This window comes from Mixophyes fleayi, chromosome 5 (genome assembly GCF_038048845.1).
Source record: "Mixophyes fleayi isolate aMixFle1 chromosome 5, aMixFle1.hap1, whole genome shotgun sequence".
In the NCBI taxonomy this organism is placed as follows: Eukaryota; Metazoa; Chordata; class Amphibia; order Anura; family Limnodynastidae; genus Mixophyes; species Mixophyes fleayi.
Window position 1 is genome coordinate 54916023 of NC_134406.1, and position 23742 is coordinate 54939764.

Here is a 23742-nt window from a genome sequence, read left to right on the forward strand (position 1 = left end):
TCTCCACTATAAAATTGGGTCACACCCCTGACCCACCCAAGCTATGTCCCAACCTCCTTACTATATACTCATTTTCCACAAGGCAATGACCCTTCTGCCTTTGTGTGCTGGAAATTGGGACTGCCCTATGACAATAATGACTGTATGCATTTACATATCCTTGCCTACAATTCCTAGATGTACAATATGAGCTTTATCTTTTGTTTTGTATGAACAAATCTTCCTAGGAAAAGTGATTTCTTTGTTAAAGAATATTTTTTTCTACAATGTTTGTTATGCTTAACATAAAATAGTGTATTTGTACAAAGCATATACATAATAATACGCTGGGAGAAAATGCATCCATGAGAGAAGGGCACGTATTAAGGAGGCCCCAAGATGCCTATGACAACTCCAACAAAGTTACAGTTTTCCATGGCAGAGATGGTAGAAATTGTCCAGGGGATATCAATAGGCAGGTGTTTCAGAATGGGCCTAATTTACTACCCTGTCAGTAGATTTACATATTGTTTGGGGATTATCTTACCAGGGGCTGGCTAGCAGACTTCAGCCCGGGGGGCAAGCACCCAGCACTGGCCCATAATTAGGGTGGTTTTCGGTACAATATATATTTATCAATATAAAAAGAGGCTACTATATTAGTGTTGCTTAACCCAGCAATACTTTATTATTATAAATGATAGATTTTAAATAATGAAAATAAATAATGCAACAAAAAACAAACCTCACATTATATTGCATTTTCTTTTATATATTCTTCTCCCTAGCACTTTAACCTAAAACATATAATATTAAGGCTGGTACTAGGAGGAGGAGCAGACCACTAGGTTCAATCTGACATCCTGTTCCAGAGCTGGATAAAGGCTCTCAGGGGCCCAGGATACATGATGTAACATGCTTATCATTTTAGACAAATACACAGGCAATACTGTGTGCACTACTGTTAGGTGCACACCGTTTCTTCCTTCACAAGCAGTACAGTGTGAAGTCGGACATACCTCCCAATTGTCCAAATCCTGACTAAGCAAGACAGTCACCTAAATTCGGAACTGCCCACTTGATTCAGGACAGTTGGCACACTGTCGTGCTCTCTCCTACCTGTTCTTGTCACTTTCACTACCACTTTCTCCATCCCCGAAAGATCTAGGGGGGGCTGTGTGGCCCTGAGGTTCTGGCCCCCCTGAAACCATCGTAGGTGTTCCCTTCTAGGGGATGGACTAGTTGTCGAGCCCTGGGTGAAGCTTTGGCAGATCCCAGGGGCTAAAGGGATCCTTGCAGACCCTTGCCCCCTAAGAGACCATTGGGTTCCAGGGGTCGGGATTAGGGCCTCTTTCTTTTTAAAGGAAGGGCCAGTTTTCACATCCCTTAGTCCCCTTTTTTATGGTTTTGCACCTTTTTTGGGCACTTTTGGATCACGAAAGCACGTTCCCAGGCTTTCAATAAAAAAAAAAAATGGTGGTTGTGACGAAATGGGTTTGATAACACTTTAACCAGCTTCTCCCTCATTTCTCACATAATGTGGATTATAGAAAGTACTTTTTATAGCCCTTGCTTTTGTTCCCCAGCTCAACAGAGTAGAACTGCAGTGTCTAATTACATGTGGATAAGGGGACATTGTAGCTCATTGCAAATATGTATATTGTTTATTGTATATTGTTGATGTGGCAGTGAGGTTGTTATTCATTGTCCTTAAAGTGAAGCCAGGCGGGTTATGGGTAGGAATCAGGTTGCAAGATACTGGTGAGGGGGGAGGCTAAATAGTATCCATTGTTGTCACAAGATAACTCCAGACCTTTGGTCTACAATCTGGCAGGGGAGGTTCTGTGGAAGTACAGCTCATCTCCACTCCCCTCTCCAACCCCCCTAGTCCAGGACTCACCATTGTTTAAAAAAGAGAGGCCCGGGGGTTTGCCCATAAAAGGGAAAGCACTGTGGAAATATGACCCTAGATATAAGGAGCCACTCCAGGGGGTGGAGGTGATATTCATTCTGGGAGTTAATTCATGCAAGGTGCAGTGTAGCTGGTTCTGAATATTTGTTCTCTACCAATGGACTACAGCTGCAGCTAAGAGAAGAACTCCATGGGTCTTTATGTCAGGACATCCAGGTGACTGTAGCTCCATAAGTTAGTGGGTTAAGGGACGGATGATGTGGTAAATCTGCCTGGCATTTATTTAGTATGTATATGTAATAATCTAGTGATTGTTTTTATTACAATAAATGTATTGCTTTACTTTCTAAGTGCATTTGCCTTAGTGACTACTAAGAACCTTAGAAGGTACTGGGTAGGCTGCCCTGGCCTAGGAAATCACCTGTGGGTGGCCAGCCAGAGTGAAGTGGGTAGAATTGGGTCAGAAAACCCTGTATCTTCACAGCTATACTGTATGATAATGAAAGCAACATGAAATAGTTTAGCAGGTTTTTTAGAGTATGCAAATTATGTTTATGTTTGCAGAAAAGCATTCTGGGTATTGTTTAAGAGTTGAATGCTATTGTCCACTCACACTAACTGAAAAGAGAAGTCTGTTTTGGGCACATATGGTCAATCAGGTTGTAGAGTAACCATCCTTTTCTTGGGGGTTGAGCTATTGACCAATGAATGTCTAGTGAGGTCAGTACTGCTAACACCACAGAACAACACAAAGCATCACTAATGTGCAAACATTAGCTAGGTGCAATTTTTGGAACCTTGTTTTATGAATGTTAAAGAAAAGAGTTATTATATTGTTTGATGTGTAGCTATTTGTTTACAAATTATGAGGTTCATTTACAGATAACAGTTTATATGAAAATGATAAGGTACATCTACATATGGTGTTTTGAATGACTGTGTGCCTTCCCAGACTACACCTTTCATCAGAAACAGTCTAATTCTTGTACTTTTTCAATAACAAATGGTGGTTTCCACCAACAATACTTTTCTGTAATTAAACTAGATAGGAGCACAGAGCTCTTATTTACAAAACAGTAAAACAACACAAAGCATCACTAGTTAGAAAGGTGCAATTTTTGGAACCTTTTTTTTTTACGAAAAAAAGAAAAAATATTATATTGTTATTTATGTAGCTATGCTCTAGTTCACAGTTATAAGGCTGACTTCTGAAAAAACAAAAATTCTTATGGCTTTCTTTTTTTGTTTGTAACTATATCTGCAGGACTTTGATTGAAAAGAACACTTGCTCTGCTGGGAAGTCCATGCCCTCCTTTATTCTCCTGTCTCTTTGGAGGTTCCTAGGTTGGGGACAAATGGGACTACACCTTGGTTTTTACCCGGATGTTGGACAATTTGTGAGGGAACACCATATGGAGGAACTTAAACCAGACTTGTGGAAACCAAAAATTATTCACAAGCACATGAGAGATAAAGACATTATGGAGTCTGTTCCAGGACTCCCTGCTAATACAGCCACAACATGTGTTGTGAGAATGTGGCATCTAAGAGGCTGACTAATACACATAAAAACACAGCGTTGATGGCTATCCAAGGGGGTCTGCCTCTCAAGACATTCATGCACTCCTGGAACCTGTGCAGATATATTAACTGCATTAGCAGAAGGGAAAAAGTTCCGAATATTTTTTTGCGGACTGCCCCACTGCACAGGGCACTGTTGGGATGCCTTGGAACACAAACTTAAGGACACTATGCCCAGAACTTGCCTTTCATACCATTCGGTATTTTAGGGGATTATTTCCTGGGACCCACACTATTGGGGCAATCAGGGCCTGATTAAGGGTTCTGGCCGCCCTAGGCTAATACGGCCGCAGCGCCCCCCCCCCCCCCCTCCTCCTCCCGAATATATAGGTGTATAGGAACACTCCTGAATATGAATGTTCAGGTGTATTCTCCAGCATTCAAATTTAGACAGATTGTGCCATTGTCTCTTACCTGTTCTTGCTCTTCTCTCTTGCAACTTTGTTATCCTCTCGCTGGCTTCTGGAAAGTTGGCGTCCTGTTTTGAAAATGCAAAAATGTATTATAATGCAAACCCTGAATGATTAGGCCCTTTAGTTAAAACAAAACACTCCATTATGGCCAGCTAAAAGTACCCCATTGGACAGGCATATATAAGCAATATCTGAATATTTGCTGTCAATCAAATACAAACCTCTACCAGCCCCATCTCACTAATATTTAGTATTCTAGTGATTGCTGAGACCACCCATGTGACCACCACACAATCATGAGATTCTGCCCACCCAAAGCTGCTCTATTTTTTAAATACCCCCCGGAGCCATTTTCCTTAACCCCTGCTGCAGCCATTTTCTTTACCTCCCACCCTGCATCCATCCCCCTTGCAGCTATTTTCCTTACCTCCACTCTGCTAGCTAGCTATCCCCCCCGTCACATTAAAAACTCCCCCCAGTCACATATATCAGCTCCCCTCTTCTGCCCTCCTTCATACATATCAACCTCTCTCCCCTCCCTATAGATTAGATTTCATGGCAGCCCCCTCCCTCCCACCCTATAGATTTGTATGACATTCCCCCTCTCCCTCCCCTATACATATGCATGACAGTCCCCCCCTCTCCCTCCCTATAGATATGCAGGGGTAGTCCCCCCCCCCCCTCCCTATAGATATGCAGGCCAGTTCCCCCCCCCCTCTCCTATAGATATGCAGGGCAGTTCCTCCCCCCTCCCTATAGATATGCAGGGCAGTTCCCCCCCTCCCTATAGATATGCAGGGCAGTTCCCCCCCCCCCCCCTCCCTATAGATATGCAGGGCAGTTCCCCCTCCCTATAGATATGCAGGGCAGTTCCCCCCCCCTCCCTATAGATATGCAGGGCAGTCCCCCCCCCACCCTATAGATATGCAGGGCAGTTCCCCCCCCCTCCCTATAGATATGCAGGGCAGTTCCCCCCCACCCTCCCTATAGATATGCAGGGCAGTTCCCCCCTTCCTATAGATATGCAGGGCAGTTCCCCCCCCCCCCCCTCCCCTATAGATATGCAGGGCAGTTTCCCCCCCCCCTCCCTATAGATATGCAGGGCAGTTCCCTCCCCTCCCTATAGATATGCAGGGCAGTTCCCCCCTTCACTTACCTGTAGTTGTGCCAGCATCGCTCCTCTCCTCAGATCAGCAGATAGGAAGTGAAGACGTCCTGCTTCCTGTCTGCTGCACAGCAACAGGCAGCCTGGCGATTGGCTGTGTGTTGCTAACACTGCACCACCAATGCTTTTGATCGTCGAGCCCTCCACCCCCCCTGCCAGCGACCCCCCACCATCCCGAAAAAAAAAATGAATGAAAAAAAAAAAAAAAATACCCACAGCCCAGCGCCCCCCGGGACCCAGCGCCCCAGGCTGCAGCCTGGTCAGCCTAGTGGTTGATCAGGCCCTGGGGGCAATCCAGGAGGCCTGCGCGCCTTATGAACTGCTTTAAAGCTGTATGGCTTGCCCAGAAATCGTTTCATCTTGAAAAGGGAGAAGATGACCCTTCCAGGACTGTTGCAGGCTGATCCACAGCCTGTTAAGTGACTATAACACCACTGACAGTCCTGATTTTTTATCTCCCTCTTCTCCTTCTCCCCCCATGTGTCTGTTTATTCAATAAAGCTTTGGGCTTGTGTCTCACCCCTCCCGTACCCCCTCCAGCCCATTCCCCCATAAATGTTTGAAGCTTTATTGTAAGGTCTTGTCTTTAATTTAGGCACCCTTCCCTATATTTGTGTCTGCCCTCACTTAAGCTTTGGGCCTGTGATGTCCCCACCTTCCCTTCTCACCTACCTTCCCCTCAACATCCATTGCTTGTTTGAATCTGTTATGTCGTTTAAGTTTTGCATGCTTAGTGCAGTACTTAATGTATAGTGTAGGATGTTATATCTTGTACCTTATGTTTCATGGTGTACTGTGTACACTTGAATGTAATGTATTGTATGTTTTTTGTAACTTTATACAAATAAAGATACTTTTTAAATCAAAAATTTGGTCCTGGGTAATAAGTGAGTGAAACCACCAGGGTAGCAATTAATAGACATCTCTGTTTTAACTTATGAGCAGGGCCGGGGGGGGGCCGAGAGGGGGGGGAGCGGGTACAGTTTACCCGGGCCCGGCCATGCCAGGGGGGCCCGGGCCGGGCCCTCGCTGCTAATTAAATTTATTTTTATTTTTTTATTATTTTTCTCTGTTGCGCTATTTTTTTTAAAACTTTTTTTTATTTTTTTTTTCCCGCGGGGGGGGGGGGGGGGGGGGGTTCATGGGAACTGGAAGAAAAAAATAATAAAAATAAAAAATACTCACGTGATCGCGCGGCGCCGTGTCCCTCCTCTCCTCCATTCACACTGACTGCTGGGCGTGACGTCATCAAGTCACGCCTGTCAGTCAGTGAGGAGCGCCGCAGCCAGCAGGAAGGAAGAAGACAGAAGAGGAGACAGAAGAGCAGAAAAGAAAAGAAAGAAGTTGACAAAAGGTAAGTAAAGAAACGGAGAGGCAAGGGGAGGAAAACAGGGAGGGACAGTACTATAAAGAAAGGGGACAGAGAAACAGAGGAGGAAAAAAAGGAGAGAGCCACAGAGTAATAAAAAAAAAAGTGGGAGAGAGGAACAGAGGAGGAAAAAAAGGAGAGAGCCACAGGGGAATAAAAAAAAATTGGGGAGAGAGGAACAGAGGAGGGAAAAAAAGTGGGAGAGAGGAACAGAGGAGGAAAAAAAAGTGGGAGAGAGGAACAGAGGAGGAAAAAAAGTGGGAGAGAGGAACAGAGGAGGAAAAAAAGGAGAGAGCCACAGGGGAATAAAAAAAAAATTGGGGAGAGAGGAACAGAGGAGGGAAAAAAAGTGGGAGAGAGGAACAGAGGAGGAAAAAAAAGTGGGAAAGAGAGGAAACAGAGGAGGAAAAAAAGGAGAGAGCCACAGGGGAATAAAAAAAAATTGGGGAGAGAGGAACAGAGGAGGGAAAAAAAGTGGGAGAGAGGAACAGAGGAGAAAAAAAAGTGGGAGAGAGGAACAGAGGAGGAAAAAAAAGTGGGGAGAGAGGAACAGAGGAGGAAAAAAAAGTGGGAGAGAGGAACAGAGGAGGAAAAAAAAAGTGGGAGAGAGGAACAGAGGAGGAAAAGAAGGAGAGAGCCACAGGGGAATAAAAAAAAATTGGGGAGAGAGGAACAGAGGAGGGAAAAAAAAGTGGGAGAGAGGAACAGAGGAGGAAAAAAAAGTGGAGAGAGAGGAACAGAGGAGGAAAAAAAGGAGAGAGCCACAGGGGAATAAAAAAAATTGGGGAGAGAGGAACAGAGGAGGGAAAAAAAGTGGAGAGAGGAACAGAGGAGGAAAAAAAGGGAGAGAGCCACAGAGGAATAAAAAAAAATTGGGGAGAGAGGAACAGAGGGAGGGAAAAAAAAGTGGGAGAGAGGAACAGAGGAGGGAAAAAAAGTGGGAGAGAGGAACAGAGGAGGAAAAAAAGTGGGAGAGAGGAACAGAGGAGGAAAAAAAAGTGGGAGAGAGGAACAGAGGAAGGAAAAAAGTGGGGAGAGAGGAACAGAGGAATAAAAAAAAGTGGGAGAGAGGCACAAAGTAAAAAAGAAGGGGGAAAAGCAGCATGGAGGTCGCAGTTGTGAGCATAAGGGGGTACAGTGTAGTTGTGATGAAGGGGCACAGTATTGTGTGTGTGATGGCACAGGGGGCTTGTTGCAATGTAGTGTGTGTGAGGTAGGTGGCGGCTAATTAATGGGCGCTATTTTGTTTGTAGGGTGATGGTGAGGCAATTTAATAGTAGGGACTATTAATTTAAGATGGGGTGGTTTGGGGGCTATTGAATCTTGGGGTGAGTTTAGGGAGAATGAGGTCTATTTATTAAATGTGACTATGAATTATTTAATGGCAGTGATGGTTGCGGGAAATAGGTATTGCTGGGGCTGTTTGCAGGAAGTGAATAGGTTTATTTATTAAATGTAAATAGTATTATTTTAATGTTGGGGCTGGAGGAAGGCCTAATTATTAATCGTGGGTGCTATTGATTTTAACGCCGGGGCTGGCTGGTAATTTTCTAAATGTAGCCATTTTTTTTTTCAAAATAGGTCCTTCAACATTTCTGGATCCCGGACCAAGCCACAACTAAAGAAACCAGCAGCCACGAGTGGAGAAAGTGAGAAGAACAGGTAGGAGAGAGCAGCACAGTGTAGTGAATGAATGTTGTGATTCTAGGTAGGGACAATATCAATTTTTGGGTGAATGTTGTGCCCAATGTAAGGTGTAGGCCAAGACTGGAACTGTTTGTGTACACACTGCATTGTTTGTATACTACACGTGTGGTGGTAGATGTCCTGAAAGTCAGGAGTGCTTGAACATATTGTGACGCTCCGGCGAGATTGAGAGCCTAGTGGTTTTTATGTTAGCCACGCCCCAATGGCACGTTTACCACGCCCCAAAATGCATGACCACACCTCCCAAAATTTTTGCACCGCCGTTTGGCTAGCTACGCCCCTGAATGCATGACCATACATCTAATTTTTTTTGCGCCGCCGTAAGGCGGCGCAAAAAAATTTTGGGGCTTATTTGACTATGAGGGGGGCCCCATGAATTTGTTGTACCCGGGCCCTGAATTCTTCTTGGCAGCCCTGCTTATGAGGGTGCTGTTGAAGACAGAAGACAATTGAATTAAATAATCTGATGCACAAATATTTTCAATGAACAGTATATACAGTGTATGATTCAAGGTTTCTCACACCAGGCCCTTAGTATCTTCTAACAGTGCAAAACTAAATAAATATACCTGTTTGATCCCATCATTAGTAAGTGGTTATTGCAACTGTAATCTTTCAACATTATTATAAATAATTTGTGATAATGAAAGCAACATCAAATAGTTTTTCATGTTTTTTAGAGTATGCAAATTATGTTTCTGTTTGCAGAAAAGCATTCTGGGTATTGTTTTAGAGTTGAACACTATTGTCCACTCACTCTAACTGGAAAGAGAGGTCTGTTTTGGGCGCTTATGGTCAATCAGTTTGCAGAATAACAAACCTTTTTTTTTTTTGGTGCTGAGCTATTGACCAGTGAGATCAGTACTGCTAGCACCATAAAACAACATAAATAATTAGTGTGTAAACATCAGCTAGGTGCAATTTTTGGATGATGTTATTTTAAAGTTTAAGAAAAGATTTATCATATTGTTATATTTGTGGCTATTTGTTTACAATTATAAGGCTGACTTATCAAAGAGCAAAAATCTTTATAGCAATATGACTTTTTTCCCTGTGTTCTGTAAAACAATGGGTCATTATCTATAATAGCATCACCATGCATTTGCATGGGAAAACCTATTTCGGAAGTATTGTAGCAATGCCTCACCCATTATTACTAACTCAAGGTAAACAAAAAATGTCCAAGAAGCATTTTTTTAACGTATACAGGATTTTACATATTTTTGGGTAATATTTGTTATATATTTTTAACTTTTTTTTTTTTAAACTAAAAACCCAAGTCTGGGCTTTCAGTGCCATATATATCTTCAGAAACTGTACAGCAAAGTCTTACATGAACGTACCACTCCAGACTACAATGCCTGTAAAAGCGGAGTCTGCAATTCTGCAATATTTGCTTTGGTAAAAGTAAATTTTGGCAATTAGGGATTCTTTATCGCAATGATAAGCGGCTGTAAAAAACTCCCCCAAAAAACAGCATTATTGCCAGATATGCAAATTTGAACATGTAAGTAGCCAGATGACTTCACTGTAGTCACTTAACATAGATGCTGGAGGTGTTTTTAATATGCATGTGGACTAATTGCAAAGAGTGGTCGATGTGGAAGTTTAGAAATGGTGGTATGGAAAATGTAATGGTAATATAAGTGAATGGAATTTGTTAGTTTTACAATGAAAGTAATAGGAGAAGTGGCTAGTATGACATACCGCTGTATACACCCCACTTCCACCACTGATTACAATGGAATCATACAGCATGTGTAATGCCTGTGTTCATATTTATAGATCTGAGAAACCTACATACAGGGCTTTTTTTAATACTAATTTTGATGCACAGATTAATGTGGACATTTCTAATCAACATATTGGGAACATCTAATCACTAATGTAAATTGTACAGTCATGTGTGTCATTTAAAACTTTTTAGCCTGTTTAATTACAACCTGCTGCAGTAACTGTATGCACCTGACCAGACCAAGGTGGCAATACATGTATTATTACACACAGTATACAGTGTGCAACACAGCTTATTTAGACCAACTATCAGTGATAGTCTAGTCTATGTAAATATGCCATATTAGCACTAACTACTCATATAATCATAATAAGTGTCTGATTGTGTCATTTGTCCAAGTAAAACCTTCTTCATTCGTATTCTACTTGTTACAATAGTATTGTCACATGAAAGGTTAAAACAATGGCTTTCTTTGCTTCCAAGCTTCTTACTAAATTTACTATTGCAATTACCTCTGCTCAATTAATTAATTGATAAATAGGGGTGTAAATATAAATTAATTCTGTGCAGGGAACTATAAATAGTAAATGAAGTGAAAGTAAGATCATTTGCAGTGGGTGAAGTATTCATGTTGGAGCAGTTGGTGTATTAAACACTGTTTCCAAGGGGTAAATTTATCAAGCTGCGGGTTTGAAAAAGTGGAGATTTTGCCTATAGCAACCAATTAGATTCTAGTTATTTATTTAGCACATTCTACAAAATGACAGATAGAATCTTATTGGCTGCTATAGGCAACATTTCCACTTTTTCAAACCCACAGTTTGACAGATTTACACCCAAGTCTCAATAAGAGTAAGGGATTTTCTAATCACCCCAGTGATATTACCCCTAAGGCAGATGTCATATAGGTTTTTAAAACTCCAGCATTCTATAGTTAAAGAAATGTTGTGTTTAATATCTCCCACTATAAACTCTGTAGATTCTGGGTTTTATAACATACACATTTTGCAGTTCTACATAGGCAGTAATGAAAAAGGGAAGACATGGATTATTATTATTATTATTGATTTGTATGGTGCTACTGTGCGCGACAGGGACAGTGGTGAAAACAAGGATTAAAATTAGCCCTGTGTGACATCATCCTTACAGCAGCGGAAGCATAGCATTGTTATCCCTGTAAAACAGCATTACAATGTATTGCTAGAATAGAGCGGTGGGGAAAGTACCACTGTGAAGATATCGGGGTTTCTGGGCCAATTCTAACCACTTCACTCTGGTTGGCCAATCACAGGTGCCTTCCTAAGCCAGGGAAGCCTACCCAGTACCTTCTAAGGTCCTTATTAGTCACTCAGGCAAATGCAGTTAGTACAAGAGTATATTTATTGTAACAAAAACAATCACTAGAATATTACGTACACACAGTAAAAAATGCCAGGCAGGTTCACCCCATTATCTGTCCCTTACCCCACTAGCTTAAGCAGTTACAGTCACCTGACTGTCCAGACTTGACGACCCATGAATCTGTCAATGTATTTCACTGGTAGAGCCACCAGCCACCCTGCAGCTTCCAGCCATCAATTCCCAGAATGAACAATAACTCCACCCCCGGAGTGACTTCTTATATCTAGGGTCAAATTTCCACAGTGCTTTCTCCTGGAGAGGAGATGAGCTGTACTTCCACAGAAACTTCCCTGCCAGATTGTAGACCAAACACCTGGAGTAGTCTTGTGAGAACAATGGATACTAATTAGCCTCCCTCATCACCAGTAATTTGCAACCTGATCCCTACCCATAACCCACCTGGATTCACTTTAAGGACAATGAATAACAACCTCACTGCCACATCAACAATATACAATAAACAATATACATATTTACAATGAGTTACAGTGTCTCCTTATCCACATGTAATTAGACACTGCAGTTGTACTCTGTTGCGCTGGGGAACAAAAGCAAGGGCTATAAAAAGTACTTGCTATAATCCCCATTATGTGAGAAACGAGGGACAGGCTGGTTAAAAGGTTATCAAACCCATTTCATCACAACCACCATTGCACTAGGTGTGGTGGCTATGGGATCCTGAGGGGAGGGGAACACGCTAATGCTGGTCCATCTGCTGCTGAGCTTGCACATTGATGCCCTATGTGGGGTATGGTGGATGGGCTGAAATTGAAGCCCCCCCCCCCCCACCCAAACACACACACATTAAAATTTAGTATAGGGCCCACTGATGGTATGGTATACCCCGATTGAGAGTTTAATGACAGTATAAGGTTATTATGAAAAGAAAGATTATTAGTGTGTTTTATTTCCAGTGTCACAAGACAAAAACAACCTTTAACATTTGTTTTCTTGCTGAAGCAGTAGTTCATAATCCAGCAGTCGGCTATTTTGGGGACAGCAGAGCTGAGGCAGCTCTGCAGAAAGAGAAACTAGCTGTGTGAGTTCATAAGAGGCACATAAGCTGATGAATCAGGAATTTACATTAAAATATCCTGTTTTGCTCAGTCATCTCTACAATTCTTATTAAAGTCAGACCTTACCTAGCATTTGCTAAGTAAGGATAAATTATTAGATTGTAAGTAAGCCCTTGCAGGTAGAATCATGTTATAATATTCTCTGTGTGACAAAGAGTCCATGCTCCAGGGAACTCTAAGCAGCATTAAAAGCCAGTTTACCAATAATAAAGTAGTATTACATTGTACACAGGGTTTTGGCTAATGAGCTTGTAATTCATTCAGTTTAATATATCCTAGTCATTCTCAATAATACAGGGTAGTGCATAAGTGTGGATACAACCTTTTAAAATGGAAATGAGTAAAGAAATATTAATCCAGTGACTACACATATGATTTGGGTGTGGTGAACAACTTTTTAGGGGGTGTGGCCAGTAGGGCAGCCATCTTGAAGTCAGCCATCTTGGATGCAGCACTAATTTTTAAAAGGGTGTTTCCAAACCTATGGACCACCCTGTATTATCAATGTTCATATGTTACAAGACATCAAGCATAACAAATAAACACACCTGCTAGTCTGACTCCTGTTAGCAGTGTCAGAATAGTTTGTTTCTGCTTTTCCCACTTATTTTCCTACTATAATAACCTGAAGTATAGAAGCAATAAGGTTATATCATGTAGCCTCATATGGCCCTAAACAGTCTGATTTGTCCTCATATAAGCCTATATTGGTACACTTACGTCTAATGGCTTGCAAACCTATACTAGCATACTGACTATATAGGGCATATTGGCTATATGCTGGCAATGTTGGGTTATTGACTACTGATGGCTTGTGAAACTATGTCGTCGTATTGGCTAGCTGGTGATATATAAAGTATGTGGGGCATGTGAGGCTATATGGAGGCATATGAGGGAACAATTGAGTCCAATGTACACAGTATTTATTTTTCCACAGTGCACATTAAATATTACAATTTTCTTAAAATTTTAAAAACAAACAAACACATAGTGCACAGGCTGATTACTCACTACTATGCTGCAATTATCACCAAACCATATATGTCATCCATTGGTTTTCTACATTTGATACATTTTTCAATTGTTTTGTTATTTTGTTTTCCTGTAAACTTAACAAATTTTAGTTTTCCTTCGCCCATTTTTTTTTACCTTTTTTTAAAAGGCTCTAAGCCATTGACCTCTGCTGCCGAAACTGACTACTGTACTGTGGAAGTCAAAAGTCGGATAACACAGAATTTAGCTGAGGATTTTTACGATTTGCATTACTGAAAGGAATTTGATGTTTCTTAAATATGGAAATGAGTTGTATAAGGTGCATTAAATAGTTAAGAGAATAAAAGGACAATCAATGTTTTCATAAATAGACCCCTTAATGTTGACAGTATTTGTTCAGGCATGTTGTTTATTATGGCAAAAATATATTTTAAGAAAGATTGCCACTATATTATATATACAAGGTGCACTGAGCATTGCCATCAAGCTCCCAATATCACAATACCAAACACGTTCCTAATTATAATGCCCTCTCTGCAGTCACATAGCTATATCCTATACTCTTTATTGGTAGAAGATAAAAAAAAATACATTATTTGAAAGACATAAAACTGGTCTCCACTCCACGTAAAATAACATATAATAATACATTATTATTAAAAACCTTTAAATTGTAAGCTGTGGTCAATGCTTGATTATTTTTGCTGACAATGTTATAAAAATTTACTGATGTCTACCATTTCTTTACTGACATATTAATATCCTGTTTCAAAACTTGCCCAGAACTGAAAATAGAAGCAGCATCTACTGCAATATGGGTAAGATACCACAAAGTTACATTTATATGCCTCCATTAAGGGAAATCAGACAAATGAACCAATGAATCCAGTTTGACACAGGCTAAATGTAAACAAAACAATGTATATAATATAGAAATACAATGTTATACAATAACAAGTCAAGAAAAATACATAACAAAATATAAAACTGAAAACAGATATTACACTTCTCTTTTATAATGATAAAAAATAAATATATAAATAAAATATATTCAATATGGAACAGCGTATTGTAAATAATATAAATATTAGTTGCCCTCTATGTGAAATATCGCAAAACAATTTAATATCTTTCAGTACTCTATTGTTTTATAAAACAGTTTGTACTGAACTACATTATGCTGATACTAAACTATTTTTAATTAGGTCCATATATCATAATTGTATTATAATTAAAATTGAATGGGATGCTAGAGAGGAAGCAAGCTATGATTTAATTAATTCATGCTATGAAAACTACTTAAACTTTATTCTTGATGTACTCTCACATCAGTTTCCCTCATGAAAATAACAATGAAAGAGCTTCCAGCTGGCTTAATGCAGAATAGCACAACTGGCACAGACATATTGTACAGTAGGTCTTTGTATAACAATGGGGCAAAGCAATTTAAATGATTGCATCCTAATACTCACTTATGTCTTCTTCCAGGAACATATGCACCAGTACTTTCCCTGCAGACAGATAAAAATGAACGCAATGTTAATAGACAGATAAATCACTAAAATGTAGATTACATCATACTGTAGGTAGTATTAATACAGAGTTTTAATTATGTCTGACAAATTGGAGGGTGACAAACACATTGAACGAGAGCTTGATACCCTTGTAGATTAATATACCACATGTACATAGGGAATTATATTCTTTTTTTTACACAGGGGGAAACTTGCAAATGTATCCAAGTTTTCATGAGAGCAAAAATGTTTTCTGTTATTACTCAGGATAGTTTAAGGGTGTGAGCCAGATTTATGGGTAAGCTTGGAATAAAACTTGTGCTAGGGAAAAGGGTGTCCGAAGCTTATCAAAACTGTCCCTCAGGATCGGGTAAGTACCGTATTTATCCAGAAGTACATGGCTGATTAGCTAATCCTACATACAGTCTTTTTAAATAATTACAAATATACAGCTATAGACATAACTTGCTTATATTCTTTCAATACACTCTCAGGAAACAAGGTTATACAATTGCATCTACCTAATGTTACACACTAGGAAGCTTTTGTATTGTTTTGTGGTATTAGCATACTAGCCTCATTACAAAATCTTTTTTCTTTAAGTTGACTAATGTGCTCCATTTACCCAGTGCTTTTTGAATCAGTACACATGGGGTCATGGGTCTTCGGGCTACCTCTAACAGTGAAAGGACCTTGTTGTCCTCAACCAATGGAGCTTTAAGGGATTTCTTCATTAAATCCTTCCCGAAACCTTGAGATATAGGGTTCCTTAGTAAGCACGGTCTTTAGGTCTACCTAGCCACAAGGCTAGGGTGAGTTCCTATCTCCCCGACAACGGTCAAAGATCCCCCATAAGAGGAGTCTTCAATGGCTTAGAAAATGTTTAATTATCTATCAGAAAAGCAGTGGCTTAAGTAGGCACTATTTATTGACCACTAGCACTTAATTACTATGCACGTTTTTTAAAGTTTTTGTGGCAATAATGGGTAGTAACCTTATTGTCCACCTGTTCTCTAGAGCATAGGAGACTCCCTGTTACAGGGGATCTTTGACCAATTTCAGGTAGATAGGGTCTCACCCTAGCCTTGTTGCCACACTTTACCAAAACAAATATTGCACTCTCAGCTGTCACAGACATTGTAGCCTGGACTGGTAAGAGTTCATTTAAGACGTTGCTGGCCAATCCCTGAAGATACATCTGAGACTGAATATCCAGACTTGGGGTTTTTCAGTTCCAGAAAATATATTTTTAAAAAAAGTTGAAAATATATAATAATTTTTTTAAAAAAACATTTATTCATAAAAAAGGCTTTATTGAAATATTTTCACATTCACCCTGAGTTAACAATCATGGAACAGGTATTGCAATATTATTATTATTATCGTTTATTTGTTAGGCGCCACAAGGTTTCCGCAGCGCCGTACACAGTACGAACAGTAGACTATACAGGATAAAACAGTACAGAACAATAAACACAGAGTACCAGTACTCCAGAAACTCCAGGCAGGCAAATACAGTAGAGATGGAGCAGAAGAACAGGTATGGAGACAGAAAGGAAGGGGGGCCCTGCTCATACGAGCTTACATCCTAAGGGAGGGTAAACAAATCAGGCACAGAAGGGAGCCAGTGAAGCAAAGGGGAGAGAAAAAAGGGGCCAGGGGAGAAACAGAAGAGATGAGAGGCTAAGTGGATGGTTGGTAGGCCTTGAGGAACAGGTGAGTTTTAAGTGCCCGCTTGAAGGAGCACAGATTGGGTGAGAGACGGATGGAGCGAGGGAGGTCGTTCCAGTGAAGGGGGGCAGCGCGGGAGAAGTCTTGGATTCTGGAGTGGGAAGACGTGATCAGAGTGGAGGAGAGGCGGCGATCAATAATACTTCTTAAATAGGCTTTACCATGCAAAAGCATGGAAATACTAGCGCAAGCAATAACCCATTTGTGTATGATGCACAAGAGAAAAAGCCATATTGCCATAAGAATTTTTGCTCTTTGATAAATCAGCCTCATAATTGTAAACTACAGCATGGCTATAGCAGGAGCAATATGCTACATCTTTAACTTTGAAAACTACAAGATTCCAAAAATTGTATCTAGTTAAGGTGTACACAGTAGTGATTCTTTGTGTGGTTAAAAATACTAACTGTACTAGACATTTATTATCCAACCCCAAGAAAAAGATGGTTACTCTGGAAACTCATTGATCATAAGCACCCAAAACAGACTTCTCTTTACAGTTAGGATGAGTGGACAGTAACATTCAATTCTTAAACAATACCCAGAATTCTTTTCTCCAATCAGAACCATAATTTGCATGCTCTTTGATAAGTCAGCTTCATAATTACAAACAAATTGCCCCAGATGTAACAATATGATAAACCTTTTCTTAAACTTTTAAATAACATCATCCAAAAATTGCACTAAGATGATATTTACACACTAGCAATACTTTATATTGTTTTATGGTGCTAACAGTACTGCTTTCACCAAACTTTCATTGATCAATAGCTCAGAATTAAGTAAAGGTGTTGTATTCTGCAAACTGATTGACCATAAGTGCCCAAAACAGACTTCTCTTTACAGTTAGTGTGAGTGGACAATAGTGTTCAACTCTTAAACAATGCCCAGAATGCTTTTCTGCAAACAGAAACATAATGTGCATACTCTAAAAAACCTGCAAAACTATTTGATGTTGCTTTCATTGTCACAAACTATTTCTAATAATGTTGAAATATTACAGTTGTAATAACCCCTTACTAATAATGGGATAAACAGGTATTTTTATTTATTTTTGCACTGTTAGAAGTTACTGAGGGCCTGGTGTGAGAAGCCTTGAAATATACACTGTTCATTGAAAATATTTGTGCATCAGATTCTTTAATTCAATTGTCTTCTGTCTTCAACAGCACCCTCATAAGTTAAAACAGAGACGTCTATTAATTGCTACCCTGGTGATGTGCCTCCATTCACCTTCTATTTAAAGTTATAGGGCCTGACTCATTAAGGTACACAAAACACACGTACATTCCGGTTTTTTAAAAACGCAAGTAATTCATACATATGCATGTCCATATTTAACTAGAAGCGGATATGAAGAAACTCCTCTTGTTGAATACGGGTCTAGGTGTGCTATGCTTTGATAGACACAATACTTTGTGTCCAATACTTATGTGAAAAATAAAGTCCGAAAAGAATGCACAGAAAAAAAAAAGTATTCAGTTATTGTCACCTGTTAATAATATAGTCATTCATGATAAAACATTAATATAGACAAAAGACCTGACCTGTGCTTCCCTTCAATGTAGAGTGTATGAATCCTGCCACAGGAAATAGGAAACCTCACATCCTATACAATAATTATACAACACAGATAGAATTCCCAGGCAGAACAAATGGTAATATGAAATAGTAGATGGAAAATAGTAAAACATTTATTGTGTATGTCAAGCATATAATTCCGGCCAGAACACAAAGACTGTAACCACACAATATGCGCACAATTCTATATCTCTAAAAAATAAAACATAAACACCTTAATGAGAATGGGATGGCATTACCTCCACAATTATATTCTTTTTTTTATTGAAGCCAGAGGTGCAGTACTCCAAATCACCCAGTGCTGAAAAAACAGTGCTGGGGGCTTGGCCTTTAGACCCTTCCCAAAAAGGAAACGTCCCGTTGCTCCCTATCACCCAAAGCAAAAAGGCCTCTTGGTAGTATAAAGATCTTCAGACACTCCTTTACAGCCCCAACCCCTGGAACCAAAGATCTTCAGGACTGCCTCTGCCATAAAGCTCAAGCAGTCCCCTTTACCACAAGGTCAGTCAAAGTTTTCCCCAGGGAAAGCTGGCTCCTCAACTCTCCCCCAAAGGAGAGAGTCTCAGATAACTGTGGGAGAGGGGTTCCCCTGAGGGTCAAACCCAAACCCAAAACGAGCAAATGGAAATCACACAAAACAAAATCCATGCAAAAAAAGTGCTAGGTTGTGCACAAGTGCTGATGTTCAATAAATAAAGAATAAAAAGTTCCCATAAGCTGGGGCTTATGGGCACTTACATTCTTTTATAGGATTATTAAGCAAAACAAACATAGATTTAGGCTAGTAAGAGAAAATGATCCCAGTGATGAACCATACCTAAGTAATTATTTTGCAATTAGAGAATACTGTACAATCTTTTTTAAATCCCATTTTTAGACAACCAGTAGGTCCTTGTGTTCAGAGTAACACTGTGATGTCCACCATTAGTATGTTGTTTTACTGTTTTGTAAACAAGAGAGCTCTGTCCTCATATCTAGTTAAATTAGAGAAAGGTATTGTTGGTGAAAATCACCATTTGTTATTAAAAAAAATACAAGAATTAGACTGTTCCTTATAGAAAGTGTAGTCTGGAAAAGCACACAGTCATTCAAACAACATATGTAGATGTATCTTATTGTTTTCATATAAACTGTTATTTGTAAATAAATAGTTACAAATCAAACAATATAATAACTCTTTTCTTTAACAATCAAAAAAAGAAGGTTCCAAAAATTGCACCTAAAAAATGTTTGTACACTAGTGATGCTTTGTGTTGTTCTGTGGTGTTAGCAGTATTGACCTCACTAGACATTCATTGATCAATAGCTCAACCCCAAGAAAAGGACGGTTATTTTGAAAAACTGATTGACCATAAGCCCCCAAAACAGACTTCTCATTTCATTTAGGGTGAGTAGACAATAGCATTCAATTCTTAAACAATACCCAGAATGCTTTTCTGCAAACTGAAACATAATTTGCATACTCTAAAAAAACCTGCAAAACTATTTGATGTTGCTTTCATGATCACAAATTATTTCTAATAATGTTAAAAAGATTACAGTTGTAATAATCACTTACTAATAATGGGATCAAACAGGTATATTTATCTATTTCTCACTGCTAGAAGCTACTAAGGGCCTGGTGTGAGAAATCTTGAATTATATACTGTATACACTGTTCACTGAAAATGTACTGTGCATCAGATTCTTTAATTCAATTGTCTTCTGTCTCCTACAGCACCCTCTCAATTTAAAACAGAGATGTCTATTAATTGCTACCCTGGTGGTCTCACTCACTTATTACCCAAGGCCAAATAGCCCAGAGGCACTGGATAAACATATCAGCTGAGAGCTTGTAACTTTACTAAGAAGTGCCTCTGCTCACTTTTTTTTGTTCACCTTTCTCTTAAAGTTACAGTGCCTGATTTGTTAAAACATGTATGTATTCAACAAGCAGCAGGTCTGAAAAATGTCTCTTGTTGAATACGAATCTAGGTGCGCTCTGCTTCAATAGACACAAAACTCCACAGGATACAACCAATACTTATATGTAATATAAAATCCCAGAGACTGCACAGAAAAAAATAAGTATTTAGTTATTGTAACCTATTAGTAATATAGTCATTAAGAATAAAACATTATATATATATATATATATATATATATATATATATATATATATATATTTTTTTTTTTATTTTTTTTTTTTTTTTTTTTTCCCCTCTATAAAATACAGTATCAGGATGGTATTAATGTCTACTGTACATAGAATACATTATTATGGTTGCTCCTGATTGCAAACACATGTTCTAGCAGGCATACACATCTGTCATCACTGTCAATCGGCACTTACACCTGCAATGTAGCTGGTGCAAGTGATACGCCATAAAAACACATACCTTTCAGATGCCCAAAGCTTGAATCGGGCACTACTGCGTGCAGTCAAGCTTGTCATGACCTTACTGTATATTGAGAACATGTATACACCCCTTACCCTCCCCATTCCACCCATAAAATTGTAGCCTGTTGTAAGTGCCCTTTGCGCTTGAAGATGAATTGCATGTTATTGCGTTCACTGGTGCAAATTATGGTTCTGGGCATGTGCACAGGGATTTTAGTAACTGTGCTGGGCATTAATAATAGATGTAGATTCTCAGAGGCATCATCACAGAAGACTGCAGGGTTTACACTTACCACTCACTGGGAGATTTAGTTTAGACATCACTACTAGTAACGTGGTTTTGGATGCTTACTCTTAATTGAGACCCTTGAGTCAGATTCCTCCTCTTCTTCAGTGCTGCTAGAGTGTTACACCTAGTCAACACCAGAATGAGTACTGAGACTGCTGACCACACAAACAGAGCAAGTCTCAGGGACACGGCTGTCACCAATAAAGGGTTAAGCAAATAATTGTAGAAAACAAACCAGGATTTCATCATCAGGGATTATTCTGATGGGCATTGAGGAAACTGTAAATGGGAAACTGAATTATTGTTTCATATTATTTGTGAATAACTATTTGTAAGTGATAATTATTTCCAGTTGGAAGTAGGGTTTTGTATCCAAATGGGTGTGTGTTTGTGTGTGTGTCTTTATGTGTCTTTGTGAGCTCAGATTAGCTGCATTAAGTAAGAGGCAATGTTCTAGTCCAGCAGAATCATTATTCAACATCTGTATTTAAGAGCTTCCAGATAACCAATTCTAATCTATTTTAGGATTCATATCTCACAAAGATCTGCCAGAGAAAATGCACGAGGCAGGAGGGGGAGGTTCCATAAGGTCAGATGCTGGTTATTTGTGCAGGAGTTTAAAGGATATGGCACATTTTAATAAACACCCTCCCTTACCATTTCCTTATGCATAAAGCTTCTATCATTTTAACTTGGCAAAACTAGGACATGTGGCCTAAACATTGATAAGACATATGCTTCCTTTTAGGTTGCATAGAAGGTAGGATAGTTATAGGAACCATTTGCAACTTGTCATGTTAATGAGGAGTCATCAGCAGCTTATGGGAAAAGAAGTATTGAAGTTAATTATATTGGGTGCAAAAGATGGGACTCTACAATTTCAAATGCATTTTCCTCAATAGAACCTTCAGGATATGTGTTCAAAGTAGCCACTACTGAGCTGTAGCAATTATCAATTGTGTCTTATTATTATTCTCCCGTAGGCAGTACCAAGCCTCATGGTATTTTCATGAATTTATTTTCTTACAGCTTGAAGGAATTAAGGTCTGGCCTTTGGCTGACTCCAGGACATTAATGTTATGCAAAACAGTCAAAGGTCAGGACAAAGGGAAAAAAAGGAAGTGTTGTCTGAATCCTTATTGGATGTACTATGTGCCCTACTCTTTGCTTTTTCACAGCACTGGCTCCTATGGCATCGGGAACACATGGCATCTCAAGCAAATGGCCTTCTGATCAGAGAATGATGTGGTGACCCAATGTATGCTGGGGATGGCTTTCAATCCCACAGTTCACACACAATTCTACACATAATTGTAATCAAAAGCTCAAAAAGTAATTTGTTAACTGTAAACAAAGTCTCTTAAATCACTTAACAACTAGAATAACTCTTGTCATTACACACTCTGAAAACAAGATTTAAAAAATTGCACGCACACTACACACTAATTTGATTGAAAAAGTAATTGTGTAGTGTATTGTGGTGCTACTTACCAATAACTCAACCCAAAGAAGTGATGTTTACATCATCAGATAATTCACCATAAGCGCAAAAACCACACCTCTCTTTTAAGTTAGTGTGAGCTAGCAATACGGTTCCACCCTTAAACAATGCTCAGAATGTTTTTCTGCATATAGTCACATTATTTGCATAATATCTAAAAACTGCAAAGCTATTTTATGTTGCTTTCACCATCAATCTATATATAATTTTGAAATATTACAATCTAGTAACCTCTAATAAATGGCATGATCATTCTATTACCTGTTTTACTTGTTCCACCACTGGAAAAATTTATTGTTGAAATAAAATTGTGCAGAGAGTTGGAACTGGAAGTTGACATTAAGCTTTCATGTTCATGTATGAGCACAGATTTTGGAATGTCCTTCATGATATGGGTAGTGTGAGCGGCAGGCTGGTTGAAAGTATGATGGTTGGAAAAGGTACTTGTGAGGATTGAGAATTAAGATGAGTCAGGATAATTTAAAAAGATGAGTTTTTAGTGACCTCTTAAAAGTTGAGAAACTGGAGGCATATGTTATTGATTAAGGCAGTGAGTTCCAAAGAAGAGGGGCAGCTCTAAAGTCCAACAGATGCACCTGAGCATAGGTAGCTAGCAGAATCTGGGATTAATGTTTTAATGTAAGAATACCTAGTAATAAATTACACATGTAGGATAATGGCAGAATCTTGGTTGACTTCTCTAAGTTAATTTTTTTTTCTGAAAGGTAGAAGTAGCCAATGCAAAGTATTGCACAATAGCAGAAGAGGAAAATAAAATTTTCTTATTTATCGCCAGTCATTGAACATCGCCTAAATGTTTATGTTTTCAAAGTTTTTAAATGTCTTTGGCAAAAATGTATGCATAACACACAGACAGATGTTTACAATTGCTGCAGTAGCCTTAAGTCTGAATATTAAAAGAAAATTATGCAAATAATCTGACAGTGCATTGTAGGTTTATAGCGTAAGTGTTAAATGGAAAAAACTATTTTGTTTAATGTTTGATAAATGGGGGAAAAAATCAATTCTCACCTCATTTACAGATCTCACTGTAATTTTATTCCTGAACTTTTCCAACAGGATCTATTTAACAAATATTATATGTGAAAGAGTCCAAAAGCTATATTTAACAAAACATGTTACTTTGTTGTACTTTATAACCTCTGGTTAATGCCACGGCAATATGGCATCTCTTATCTGGAATGATTGCTATTGTTTTCTGGATAACGGGTCGTTTTGTTATTTGGAGCACCACACCTAAAATATACTAAATTACATTTAAAAAATATCACTGCACTCTATTCCACATTGCATTTGTACGTCAATAAATTGTTTATCAGGGTTCATCCTTACCTAAGTTGTCAGAGGAGAAGTTGGATATGAAGTTATTAAATAACAAATTACAGACTGCCATC

The 23742-nt window shown here is 39.1% G+C and overlaps 1 protein-coding gene and 2 non-coding genes across 3 annotated transcripts in view; 1 reads left to right on the forward strand and 2 right to left on the reverse strand.

Moving 5' to 3' along the window:
• The window catches only part of HDAC9 (histone deacetylase 9), a 397896-nt gene that overhangs the window by 304390 nt on the left and 69764 nt on the right, over positions 1-23742 (reverse strand). The window contains 1 exon segment of the mRNA XM_075212212.1: positions 14804-14842. Coding sequence (XP_075068313.1) covers positions 14804-14842 — 39 coding nt within the window.
• On the forward strand, positions 2562-2689 carry LOC142159733 (U4atac minor spliceosomal RNA). The gene has a single exon (XR_012692991.1). It is a non-coding gene; the product is annotated as a U4atac minor spliceosomal RNA (small nuclear RNA).
• LOC142159732 (U4atac minor spliceosomal RNA) lies at positions 19360-19486 on the reverse strand. Its single transcript, XR_012692990.1, has one exon. It is a non-coding gene; the product is annotated as a U4atac minor spliceosomal RNA (small nuclear RNA).